The sequence below is a fragment of the Neolamprologus multifasciatus genome, chromosome 7 (genome assembly GCF_963576455.1).
Source record: "Neolamprologus multifasciatus chromosome 7, fNeoMul1.2, whole genome shotgun sequence".
NCBI classification, from domain to species: Eukaryota; Metazoa; Chordata; class Actinopteri; order Cichliformes; family Cichlidae; genus Neolamprologus; species Neolamprologus multifasciatus.
Genome location: NC_140445.1, coordinates 53,361,682 through 53,374,886, shown reverse-complemented (window position 1 = coordinate 53,374,886; position 13,205 = coordinate 53,361,682). Strand labels below are relative to the sequence as shown.

General features: G+C 42.5%; 1 protein-coding gene across 4 annotated transcripts in view; it reads right to left on the bottom strand.

The window, feature by feature from the left end:
• Positions 1 to 350: 350 nt before the first annotated feature.
• Positions 351 to 13,205, bottom strand: part of syt7a (synaptotagmin VIIa) — a 100,993-nt gene continuing 88,138 nt past the window's right edge. For 3 of the 4 annotated variants that reach the window (XM_085167924.1, XM_085167922.1, XM_085167923.1), the window contains one exon: positions 351 to 12,372. In XM_085167924.1, the coding sequence (XP_085024050.1) occupies positions 12,268 to 12,372 (105 nt within the window). In that variant the 3' untranslated portion in view covers positions 351 to 12,267. The remainder of the gene's footprint in view (positions 12,373 to 13,205) is intronic. The other variant, XR_014875271.1, reaches the window with a different exon arrangement.

Below are 13,205 nucleotides of genomic sequence, written 5' to 3'. Positions count from 1 at the left end.
TATAAAATAATGATGCAAAAAAATTAAGTTCCAGAGCTCTTGTTGAAGTTATTACTCAATTTCGTAACAAATTTCAAGTATTCCATTTCACTTTAAGACAAATAGGTGAACGAGTTCATGCAGCTCTGTAGGACTCGTCCTCTGTGAACCATGAATATCTATTTAAGTCAATCAATCTATTTAAGAGTTGCTGAGATTTCACTCTGCACTAAAGGGGCTCCATTCTGAATGAACAGAAAATCAAAAGTTCTTGCAGGTTAAGTGATCAGCTACAGCAGCATCTCAACTCCTGGAAGTACCTTGTAAAATGAAAGGCAATAAAGACGACAATGAATCTCTGGACACAGGTGTAGTAAAAATGATTCTTTAATATGGAACAAAATCAGAGCTCAGCTCCAAGGCTCCATCCACCCAACACACTTTATAACACTGATGGGTGGAGGAGAACGAGAAAATCAACCAGTAAGATCACAGTCTGCTCGGCCAAAAAACAGGAGAGGCTAAAAAAACATGGAACGCAAAACCAAAGTGCTACTGGGCTTGACCTCGAGACGCCCTGGCTTCCTTCCCTCCTGACCCAGGATGTGACCACGTGCACACGCCTTTCTGCTGCCTCCCAGGGCTCTCCCACCTTCTCCTCTACTCCACCCTCAGGAGGTCAGAGGCTCCTCGCAAACACAGACGACCCACTGACCTCTAAAAACTGGGTGAGGTCAGCGTGGAGGTGGATTAGAAGGAGCAAAGGGGCGTGTGAAGGTCGTTTACGCTGAGTGTGCTGCAAGCTGTGGGTGTGTAGTTCTCAGAGGGACGTGAAGCAAGGCGTCTTGGTTATTATCATGGCTCGCCGTGGAAACGTCTGTGGTTCAGTCCTCCAGCTGTTTTACTCCGAGTATATGTGGAATCTAATCAGCTTTAAATTGTTGTTCACTACAGATTCAGATGGAATGTTTTGAAGTTTCTGAGAAAATGAGACAAGGGCAGGAGAGAGAGGACGTCTGCGGAGGCCGCCCAGTAAGAACCCATTACTATACTAACACAGGGACATCAACAGAAGTACTATACAGATATGTACAGAGCAACCAAGCAACACATTGGAATACTGAGTAATAAATCTGGTGTGGGAAAGGGGAGGTAATAATAGTCCACTACGAATGCACATATCCCTCTACTTTTTCGTGCAGTTGGTCCAATCTTTAAGGCTATTCTCCTGCTCTTGCTACAAACGGGCAGCAGTAAAGCCACCAAAACATAGATTTAAGTCTGTGCTTGACTTTGAATATGGCTGCTTTGTGATTCTGCATGCTGAGCTGACAGCTACCCATCTCCTCACACTTTGCATCAGGAGGGTAAAGAAAAAGAAGTATGATTGGGGGTAAGAGATTTGGGGTGAGTTATAAGCGTGCCCTCTTTTTTTGTGCTAAATCATTCTCTGGTCCACAGAGCTCTGTAGAAAAACAAGGTGGTCTTCAGAAATGTGGAGGGTGATGAATGAGAGATGCTAATGGTCAAAGGATCACAGATAGATCGGGGAGCACGGATTACTGTGAAATTAGACTCCGTTGGTGTGCACATTACCAGCTGAATGGGAGAGCAAATGAACAATTGAGCAGCGAGAATGGAAATCTATACTTGGCGGACGACTGAAACGAAGTGCGGTGGAAAAAAAAAAAACAAGAGTGGACATGAGGAGGAGACACACATTGGTGGAGGGGGTGGGGGTGGAAGAGACCGGGCAGCTGCCAGCTTCAGAAAACACAGTCATCCTGCACCTTAATGCACACTGCATCACATGACAAACTACATCAGAGAGAGGAGGGAGGAGGGAGGCACTGCACAGAGAGCACTAGCACTACCATGGACGGACACACACCTAACATACACGCACACACATACACACTACTGCACAGGGTCCCAGTCTGCGTTCCACCGCACTCTCCTGGCTGCCAGAACCTCGCTGTGTCTTTGTCAAGAAAAGAAATGAAACAACAAAATAACCGATTAACAAACAAACGGAAAGAAGAACACACACTTTGGATCCGACTGGCTAGAATAAAAAAATAAACCAGAAACGAAACTTAGAATATAAAAAGAGCCAGTGGCACTGGGTTTTACAGAAAGCATTTTTCTCAATAACTGGCTTTTGAACAGCTCTACGCTTTTTCTTTTAGTCTACCAAGTATATACTATTAACCTTACCAGGCAGCTAAAATCTATACAGTACTGTCATTTTTCATATATTTATAGATATTTATACACTTTACAAAGTTGGCAAAAATACATAAATAAATACATTAAATTAGATTGTACACATCACAACTGTGTGTTTTAAGTTAGAGCACTCTTTGTTGAAGAGTTGGGCCACGGCGAGTCGAGAAAAGGAGGTGAAGAAACAGGAGTGTTACCCTCGACATCCCTCAACGCAAAGAAGTCACCATCACACTTTGTCAGTAACATTTCGGAGTATGGCATTAGATCGGTTAAGTGTATTGCTTATTACCTACCTGATTAAAAATGTCCACATTATGGCAGGAGTTAGAGGCTGCTCTAACTGCATCAAGTCTATTTACAACCAGCGAGGAAAGTAAGAGACGCGCGCTCTGACGGATCTGGGTTTAGGGGAATTTTATTTTTAGTGTGTCTGTGGACTTTCTGACCCTGTGGGACTCCCTCTACAGGATGGTGTTACAAATGAAGGCAAGACTGTATCCACTGTCCTTCCTGCAGAAGGCTGCTGGGAGTATCTGCTGTACCATATCATGTCTGTTGGCAGAGATGGTCCTAAAAGTGAAACTGATAAGCTCCATCTCAGCACTGTAGACAGGCCCAGCCAGATACATAAGGCAATGACATATGAAAAATAGGGAAGTGGGTGTACTGACACCTGCAGTGAAAATAACTGGACTACAGCCCTGTGCAGTTATTTATGTATATATTTGATAAAGCAGTGGGCTGAATATGTCTGTCAAGAAGGCACAGGGCACATTTTGGACATTTGGAAAAAAGTCTGTCCTATTTTTTAAATTGTTTTTTTTTTTAATGATTAAAAATAATTATTGCCATATGGCAAACTTGATAAGCTTATATAGCTTATTTCTTATTTCTTCCTCAAGACTGTGAATTCTTTAAAAAAGAAAGAAAGAAAGAAAGAAAGAAAGAAAGAAAGAAAGAAAGAAAGAAAAGGAAAAGCACAAGATGGGCCTATAATGTGGCAAGTTTATGTCAGTCACTTGTGCTTAACCATGAGTCTAACCCCCGAATAAGAGGCTGACTCACAAGCATGAAAATTGTCTTTATGGGGTCAGATGGATGGTTTATGTCCTTCTACTCTGTCCTCATACATGCCCATCCCCATGCATGGCCTCCAACAGAGAAAATAATGACTGCAAATTCAATGAAGAAGGCATCATCGGTGTCAGAACAGGGCCAATCCTGCCTAACACAATGGCATTACAGTAAATCCCCAAGCCTGTGAGCAGACAGGGTGAGATGCGATGCCAAGCAAACCAGGACAGAGTGGCTCCACGGGGAGGCGTGCAGCTCGCTTGAAAAGCAGGGCGCTGCTGGTTTTGGTGTTTGCAACACAAACGCAACAAAGCTTTATGGCATGAGAAACACAGGCTACGATTAGCGCCACATATCGCACAATTTCCGGGAGGTGTGGGGGAGGGTAAAGGGTATGTGGCAGTGTTGCTACGGCGGATCCGGGATGTGTTGGGTATCACTCCTTCCCTTTGTTTCTCTTGCCCTGACCACACGACACCTCCAACAAAAATACAGCAGACATCAAAAGCCCTTTTTCAAGAAGGGCAGGTATAATCAGCTTCAGTATCGTCAACATCACCACTGTTATTCATGAATATCGTTGTTTTTGTCATCATTTCGAGTGACAAATGAAAACTCAGCGTACAACAAATGTTAATTTTTCACCAACAATATTTACATGAAGTTTTTGAAAAACAGAAAGCTTTTTCTTCTCACGGTTTCGGAAAGAAATAAACCCCAACACAAGAACACCAAGCACACACATACATACACACTGACCAACAGTCAAATGCAAACAGAAAGAAATAAAAGATATTATTACTCATTATTGTTTTTCATATCCATTTGTTACTATTCAAATAATGCTTACTTAAACCCTGATTAGGAGAAGTCACATTGGTTCTCACCATATGCTTAAAACAATCGAAAGGGCGAGTTAGGGGAGGCGAGGTCTGTCTGTACAGGGCGACGCACACAGAAAATGACTGGACAAATGACAAAGGTGACCCGGAGGGATTCGGGGCTTACTCAGCTGTCAGAACATGAGTCAGAAAAATAAAACGTCAACTGCAGATCCTCTAGAATGAGATTATGACGACAACTGCCTGATTTTAAGCCGTGCATACACATTTAAAGTCCTCTAAGACGTAAAATAACTGTACCCTTAATCTAATATCGTAAAAACTACTGCAAAGCAGGCACCTTTCCAATAGAGTGACTCATTGATGCTCATCTGAAGAAAGCCATAACCATCAAGGAAAACTGCTTAAGAATAAGAAATGGTGCAGGAGAGTATGACAAGGACAAACAATATCATCAGGCTCAGAAGAATATCTTACTAATCCTTTGGCAAACAGATGTGACCCTTTCAGCCAATAAAGCTTTAAGTTATTTAGAAAGTAAACAGAGGAGGGAAGGCTGCTGGTGACAATGATAAATTTGGGATGCACAACCAAGAATAAACATCTCAAAGATAGGAGTCCAGGAATGACTCATATGCTTCACAACGCCAAGCTGATAACAGGACTCGTGGCAGTGTTCTAGTTTCCGCATCAGCTAGTGCGAGAGGGTCCGAGAGAGTCATTAAATGGGGGACGTGAGGCTAAATGTGGGCGTCCACAGGCCTGCCAAAGTTTGTTGTGAGCGAATGGATGTGACTGAGCCGTTCAGCAACCTCTGGACCTGAATGAGTCTATGATTGGTACAAAAATGCTTTTGGTTGCTAAAGCTAACTTTCCCCTTTATAACTACTGCACTGGGGGTCTTTTTTAAAAACTCACCCATTTGGAGTTTATTAAGGCTTAAGATGATGGGCATGGCTGTTGTGGTTAACAGGTGTCCCTGCAGCTGGGAGCTCATCTCAACTCTGCTAATTTGAGTCACTGAACTCCACCTCAGGAGCATTTCTGTGGAATTATCAGAGAAATAATATGGCTTGTTGTTCAAGGTGTTTCGGTTTCAGTTTTGGTCAGTGAGTGTATGCATCCTGCCAACCAGGCTTGATAGCCTCAGCTCATATCTTTGCATTTCATGCTGTCTTCCACGAACGATCACTTCTGTCTACAAAAACCAACATGGCCCAAAATGCTAATGTTTCTGTAGCAAAATGTGGAGTCAACAATTATTAGGTGAGGACACAGTAGATAGATATACAAAGTGTAGGATGGGCACAGGCACCAAACTAAAAGGGAACCACGAAGAGATGGAAACCAGTCATCCATGATGTCCTCAGCTGTTCATGTCTATGTTTGCGAGCGAGTATAATCCTGACTCTACAGCCAAATTTAGAATCTGCAGTAGTCAGCACTATAAGGATCCCTAATGAGGATCCCGGTCTGTTCTCTAAAACCTAAAAGATATGGTGCAAAGTCTTAAGCCACCAGTCATTTATTTATATTGTGTTCGAAAAATCTATCTAGAGATTCAATCTACTGAAACATGCAAACATACAGAAATATAGTATATAAGGCAAAAACAGGTATTACAGTTATGACCACCTTTATTCTTCAACACAGTCTGGACCCTACTAAGCAAGCTTTCCTATAATTTCTTTAACTACTCTTCAGGAATAGTTCTCCAGGCTTCTTGAAGGACATTCAAAGCTCTTCTTCGGATGTTGGCTGCCTTTTGTTTGAATCTCTGTCAAGACGATCCCACCCTGCTTCAAAAACGTTGAGCTCCATAACCAATAATGACCCATTGTGTGTTTTTGTATCCGGCTTTGCTATTATTGCATTGACAGTGTGTTTGGGATCATTGTCATGGTGAAAAACGAAGCCGTTGCCAATCAGATCTTTTTCCAGATGGTGGATCAAAATCTTATAGTATTTTTCTGCGTTCATAATTCCATCAGTTTTGAAAAGATCCCCAACACCACTGGCTGGAATGCAGCCCCAAACCATGACAGAGCCTCCACTGTGTTTTACAGAATATTTGTAGAGACTCACTCTTGTACCTCTCTCCTGACCACTTCTGATGATAACCTTTCAAATTTGAATTCAGCAATCCATAAGACCTTTTGCCACTGATTTTCAGTCCAGTTCTTTTGTTATTTGTCATTCTTTAGCCGTTTTTTCAGTTTTCCTTCCTTCAGATGGGGTTCCTCGTCAGACTATTTCTGATGAAGCTTCAGTGAGCAGTAGATGGAGATACAGATCCTGCTGCAGATAGTTTTTTAGGTCTGTCAGTTCTTCTTGTGGCACCTTGACACTTTGTAAGAACACACAGCACACCATTCTGAGATACTAAGTTTATGTCTTATAGCTCTTTGGGAATCACCTTGTTGATACAAGAATGCTATTTTATTCCTGTCAAACTGTGTCCTCTTTCCCACTTTTAAATTCAACTAAAGAAATTGTAAATTGATGTGTTTTTGCAAGTAACAAACTGCCTAAAGATGCAATTAAAAATTGATTCTTTGCTAAGTTGTCTGTGTAGACACAACACTGATTCATCCTTTGAGTTAGGTGCCTTGTTATGTTTGAATGACTCATAGGTCAGTGATGAACGAATTAACAAATAAACAAACAAAAAAACATTCCTTTCAAAAGGGTTACGAACTGGACTGAAAATGGTTGAAAATGTAGTCAATGTCAAGAGAAAATCATAGTAAGACCTGCAGAAAGCCTGGAGAACTATTACTCGAGACCACTTTACGAAAACCTGCAAGCTGACAGTAAGCAAAATATAAAGAAATGAGGGGCGGCTCAAGACTTTTCCCGTGTACTCTACCTTGACAATAAAGGCTGGCATCAGCATGCTAGCATAATGATGTGATACAGGCATGGCGAAATTAAAATTTACTGCTTACTCTTAAGTGAGCCACTGAATATCTGTTAAATGGGAGTTTAGTAATGAGTAATGGCAGTTTAGTTATCATGCCAGAATTTACCAATTAATATTAAATAAGCATGATCACAGCTGGTGTTCGGTTTTGTAGGTATTTGGGCATAAACCAAAGCACTAAAAAGGTTTTGACTGAATCATAATACCAGAGAAAAAAAGAGAAGAACCTAAAAAGGTTCCAGTTCACCCTGAGGGCAACATGAATGCCTGCACAAAAATCCAAGAACATCCTTCCAACAGTTAATGAGACTTTAACTGAAACGGAGAGAAAGAAAAACATCAGAGGGAAAGAAAAATTTACAAACTACAAAAATCACCTCGAAGAGCCTTTATTCTCGGGGAAACTTGGAGTCAGTGATGGTTGTGTCAGTCATCTTGAATTGAAGCTTTGTAATCAAACACTAATTATCTACACCTGCACCTACCCGCCAGCTCCGCCAGGGAATGAAGAGATGATGAAAGACGGAGCCGAGCCTGAACACAAGGAGAGCGAGAACAGAGAGAGAAGTTGGTCCAAAAAAAGAAGGAAAAGAATCTCGACTGGGAGCATCTGCACCGCTGCCATGCTGCATTCATGTGCTTAGGATTGTTGAAGGTCATTGCCGACGGTGTTGGTGCCAACAAAAGGCAATACGTTTAGAGATGTGAGACAGGTGGCAATATAATAAAACTAGGATTTGGAAATTGCTTTCTCCTTTATACTGTTTGGCTCTGAGCGCAGCATCCATTTTAATAGTGCTGCTGTTTGACTGCTGGCAAAGACAACATAATATTCAGGACTCCTGGTTATTTTAATGGAGTGAGCAACTTCCTGGATAGTTGGGATACTGCTGTGCACACCCAATATTACAGTCACACCTGGATTTTGTTTTCCTTGTCACATGTAGAAGTAATGGTTAACTTTATGGACTTTTTTTCCCTGACTACCAGCATATGTACTCTGTTTTAACCGAAACAAATGAACATAATTGATGTCTAATTCTTTGCATATTTAACATTTGCAAGTATCAAGCTCTTGGTTTAAACAGAATGCTCTGCTTGGGAGCTGAGACCCTCTTCAGCAGCTAAACAAATACGCTTAACGGTGTTTCATCAGCTCGGTACGTTGTGACTTATTCCAACTTTATGAGAATGGCTTGTAAACATGATTTTGAACTGATGACAGGCTCTTGAAGCTGTTTTTAATGTTTTTCCTCTTACTAACTTAAAACCTTACTCAAATTAACTCACTGTGAGACATAACACATCGTGAGTTTCTCATTTGGGGATTGCTTTAAAAAAACAGTATAACTGTTTATGCATAACTCATCTAACACATCAAAATGAAAGATTTTGTACTGAAACATTTCTTTCTTTTAACAGCTTTGCGATATGATGAAAGCTCACTTTGTTACCACTTAAAAGCAAAAGCAGAGATTTAAATGGGGAAAATTGTTGTTTTGCGATTCTTTTAATTTTCGCCAATGTACCAGTGTGGTCTGTGGGAGTACAAACAAACGAGAAAGTAAAGCCAAAATGACTAAACTGCATGTTGAGCTTTTCACGTCTCCGGTTCGCTCGCTAACACGTGCTCAAAGAAAGTATTAAAGTGTCTCTGGCTAATTATCTGCTGGCCCACCAATTGAGGAAAAGAGAAAATGTCACACACTGAATTTCCATGTAAGAAATCATCTGTATTCAAAAGCTGTAAGTTTTAAAAGCTTGACCCTGTATCCTTTCAGCTTCCAGTCCTACCTGTCAGGATCAGAAGCATTACACGGTGCCTCATGTTTCTATAAATAAAGCCGTATCCCCAAGTTTACAGGGTCACTGATGACTAAGCTTTGTAAGCCCCTGTAGCATAGCAATTTATCACTTTTCGAGCAACGAGGAATCTTGGCAAAAGGAAATAGCAGAGGTACTGTGTTGACTCATCGCCTGCACGTGTGCTTTTCACAGCTTTAGCAGCGAACACCCACTGATTTCCATTTTTTCGCCGACGAGCTCTATCCCTGTCCATCACAAACATGGTAACTAATGAGAGTCTGCCACGTTTTCTTTTATTCTTAGCAACTGATACCTCTGCAAATCGTGAGTCCCCCAGGTCCAAGGAGGCAGATATTTCTCCTTTCTGACCACCTAATGGGAGTGTAATGTGCTGTGACACTGCAGGCAGTGGCTGTCAAAACAGTGGGCCCTGTTCCACGGCTGGCCAATTGTTCTGAAGGTTGCTGGACTGGATCAGCGCATCGCGGCAGCCAGGCTCACACAAACCACACTACCCAGAACACACTGAGCACACCGTGCGCTGCCCAAGACCAGCTTAGAGAGCTACTGGACAAGGAGTAACGCACGCTTACACAACTGCAAATTCATACTGTCTGTCAAGTGTTGAACTGGTTGGCATAACTGAAAATAAACACCAAAATGCAAGATACTGTCAAATTGTTGCATGATGCGAGGAAATAAAATCCACTGCAGGGCCCACAGCTTTTTTTGATGAGGCCGAGTTAGTTCAAAACTACTCACGCTGCATTACGAAAATGGTTACGTATCAGCGAAGAAACAAGCTGATTATATTTACTTGCAAAGTCTGTTTAACTTGCGAGTTTCCTGAAATGAGGATTTTCATTTAGAAAATTAAGCCGCTGGAAGAAAAGAAAGGAACAGGTGACATGATTCGCTTGTCAAGACTTCATGGATGCAAAAAAAAAAAAAAACCCCACACAGGCAGGCTGGAGTAAAGCGCACACTAAGAAAGCAGATTTCTTTTTAAGTAGCTCTTAATAGTTGACAGCTTTTCCAGTTGCTTCTGCTTTATGACAGTTTTATTTACGTTACAGAAATATCGAGCTGTGTTGAATGTGCCGGGCAAAGAGGGCAATGGTACACTCTACGGTCCTCTCTAGCACTCAGTGAAGAGATAATGTCTAATCTGCTTCTACGGTATCTCGCGGTGGCAGATCAGGCCATTGTCTAATATCACACCTATTGTCTGCGATACACGCTTGCTCATTTTTCCTTGAAGTGCAACAAAAACCCAAAGAATGTTTTATTGGGTTTTTTTTTTTTTTCCTTCCTGTGTGGAAACTGGGAAAATGCACATCGAAATTACTGTTTTAGATGCCTAACAATTGTTCGGCATTTTGAGGCGAGGAATACAGGACAGACTGTTGGTTAGAGCTCTGATCACGCTCTTGTTGTTGATCGACGCTTTGTGAAATAGCACTGCTGTGCTGGCCGGCTTCCACGTGACAAGAAGACAAGCCTGATATCCCCATCCCGGCCTGACATTTCAGACACCAGCAGTCTGCCACCAGGAGTGTGGTAGCTGACACACACACATGCACGTGTGTATGCACGTACATCGAGAAAAAAAGAATAAAAAGAGGAGGATGAGAGCCCTGCATCCTCTATGACCTACATCTCCAAGCCCTGAAATCACAGAGAAGACGTCACCTCTCCCCAACTTCTGCTCGCCCTTTCAGACACTCCTCCCTTAATTTTTCACCATCACTATAATCATCATCATCATTATTATTGTTATTACATTTCCAAAAAGTGCAGATAGAACTTCCCCGTGCCCTCGTTCAGAAGGCAGGGCAGTAGAAGATGGGGAAACAATGGCAGTAAGAAGAGCAAGAAGAGCGCAACATGAGAAAGAGAAAAGAGAAGATTTCTACAGAACGGCTCCTGTGAAAACAAACGCACACCAACAGGCACACATCACCGCAGCACAGCGCACAGTCAAAACGGACGGAGATCGTCACCCCCGTCAGCGCAAAACATGAGCACGGGGCAGCACAAAGAATTCAGAGCATCATTAAACAGACGGAAGTGTGCACACGCAAACCCACGTGCACGTGCGTAAACTGCACAAAACGTGGCCTCTTGCCTCTGCTCTCATCTTAACGTTGGAAGAAGATTTTAAACTCGTTTCCTCAGTTGGTGATGCTGTGAAAAATGACATCATAGTATCTTGAGGGGGAGGAAGGATCTGTTTGCTTGTTTGTGTTTTCATCTTCTTTTTTCTCTCTCTCCGTGTCGGGGCTTTTTTGTCTGGAAAACATCAGGAGCGCTCCGTTTCACAAGTTCATTGTGTCCCTGCTTTCCCAGCTTCGGAAAGTTCAGTTTATTTTTTTAATTTTTAATCTCTATTTTTGTCGGAGCTACAGCACAGCACCCACAGCACACAGACGATGGGGGAGGAAGAGGGGGAGGGACGTCCAGAAAGGGGGAGTGGGGGAGGAATTCGCTAATATTGTGCCAGGGGAAGAGAAATTGGGAACAATAAAGGAGGAAAAGAAGAGAGAAAAAAGGGACATAGGGAAGAAAAAAGAGGAGAGAAGAGACAGCGGTATCAACAATTCCATCTTGAGCTCAGCTGGTTTCATTACACACCATATATTGATTGCTTTCAACAACTTCAGCTGAACATTAAACCACTTTTGAGTAAAAAGGAGGAAGGACTGAAAAGGAGGGGAAATATAGTACTCTTGAGACAGATGACAAGGACGAGGCGGCAAATGAAGAAACGGAAGAGATGGGAAACAGCAGGCGACCTATGTGTAACATACTGTATACTAGTCGTGTGTATAGGGGAGTTCTGCCAATCTATACACCTAATATATTCATATGTATATGTACATACAGTACATACTGTATAGTATTGTATACCTGGAATATTCATACAACAGGATTATATGAGATTAGATCATTACTGACGATTCTCTGTGATCCCACGGGACTGGCACCTTGTATGGGTTGGCTGCAGTGCAGTTCAAAACTAAGGGATCGGCAAAGGAATTGATTATCAGACCTCCACAGGCAAAGTGCATAAGGACGGACAGACGGACATACAGACAGTCAGAAACAGGGGAACCATTGGCAAAGGGGTGAGACACGGAAACTGAGATGGGGCTGTATGAGAGGAGGGAACACAAGAGACGGGTCGGGGAGAAAAAATTTGAGATCCTTGAAAGAAAAGAGAAAAGGACTTTAAAGGTTTAAGAGAGCAGATGGCTAATTGTACCCGTGTTTCGCAGCCTGGCAGCAAGTCAGTCTTGTGCATAAGGACAGGAGTGGGAGGAGGGGAGAGATAGAGAGGAGAGAGAGAGAAGGAGGAGGAGGAGGGAGGGGTAGGAGACGGGAAGGGGCCATGAAGGAAGCTGGGTAGTGCGATCAGGCCTTGAGAGCGTGCCACTGGGCGACATTAGTGCGCGGCCGAGCGAGCATGTCTTTCCAGTGCTTCACTTCCGCTGGTCCACTCTTCCACGATAGGTAGATCTGAGAGAGGGGAAGAAAAGAGGCAGAGGCTTGATGAGGGAATAAATCTTAAAGTAATGGCTTTTTGTCATTCTCACGTGCATTTTGGGTTCAAGTTTCTCATGGCTTCACTCAGTCATGACAACACCTTTGCAAAGAGAGCCGTTCTGTGCATGCAACGTCTGACATGCACCACATGCGAGGAGAGCCTGGAAAGCTGCAATGAGTTGGAAACTAATGAAATGAAGAAAGAACAGTGTCTCAGCTTTCACACAGGCTGCATAACTGATGAAGGTAAAATGCATTTTGCTGTTGCCTAAATTAGCAAATTTTCCTTTTTTTTGCTACTTTCTCAGCTCCGCTATGAAATTAATCTGGCACATAAATCCACATCAAAATGGCACGTAGTTTTCAGTCTGTGTGCTAAACTAAACTAAACCATCTGGTGGCTATATTTTCAAAGGACAGACATGAGAGTGGTAACAGTCTTCTCATCTGTTTACCCAGAGAGTGAATTATTAGCTAAAAAAAACAGCTCTTCCGTTAAGAGGAAAACGGCCAGCAGGGTGACTCGATCCTCACCAGATAATCAAAGCCTGAAGCTCATTATGCTCCTGGATGATTTCTCCTTATTGATTGTTTTGCTCGCTGCTAGTGAATAATGTATGAGTGTATAATTCATTCATTAATTACTGTATTATCTTCCTTGGTGTGCTCTCTGTCATTGCCGTGGTCACAGGGTAAACTGCAATGACAAGCTGACCTACCTCGGTAGCGACTGCTTGTTCCCGGAAAGTACTTTTAATCAGTTGCAGTTTCAGACTTTGCAACAAGGAGGCTTGTACGCCCTGAAC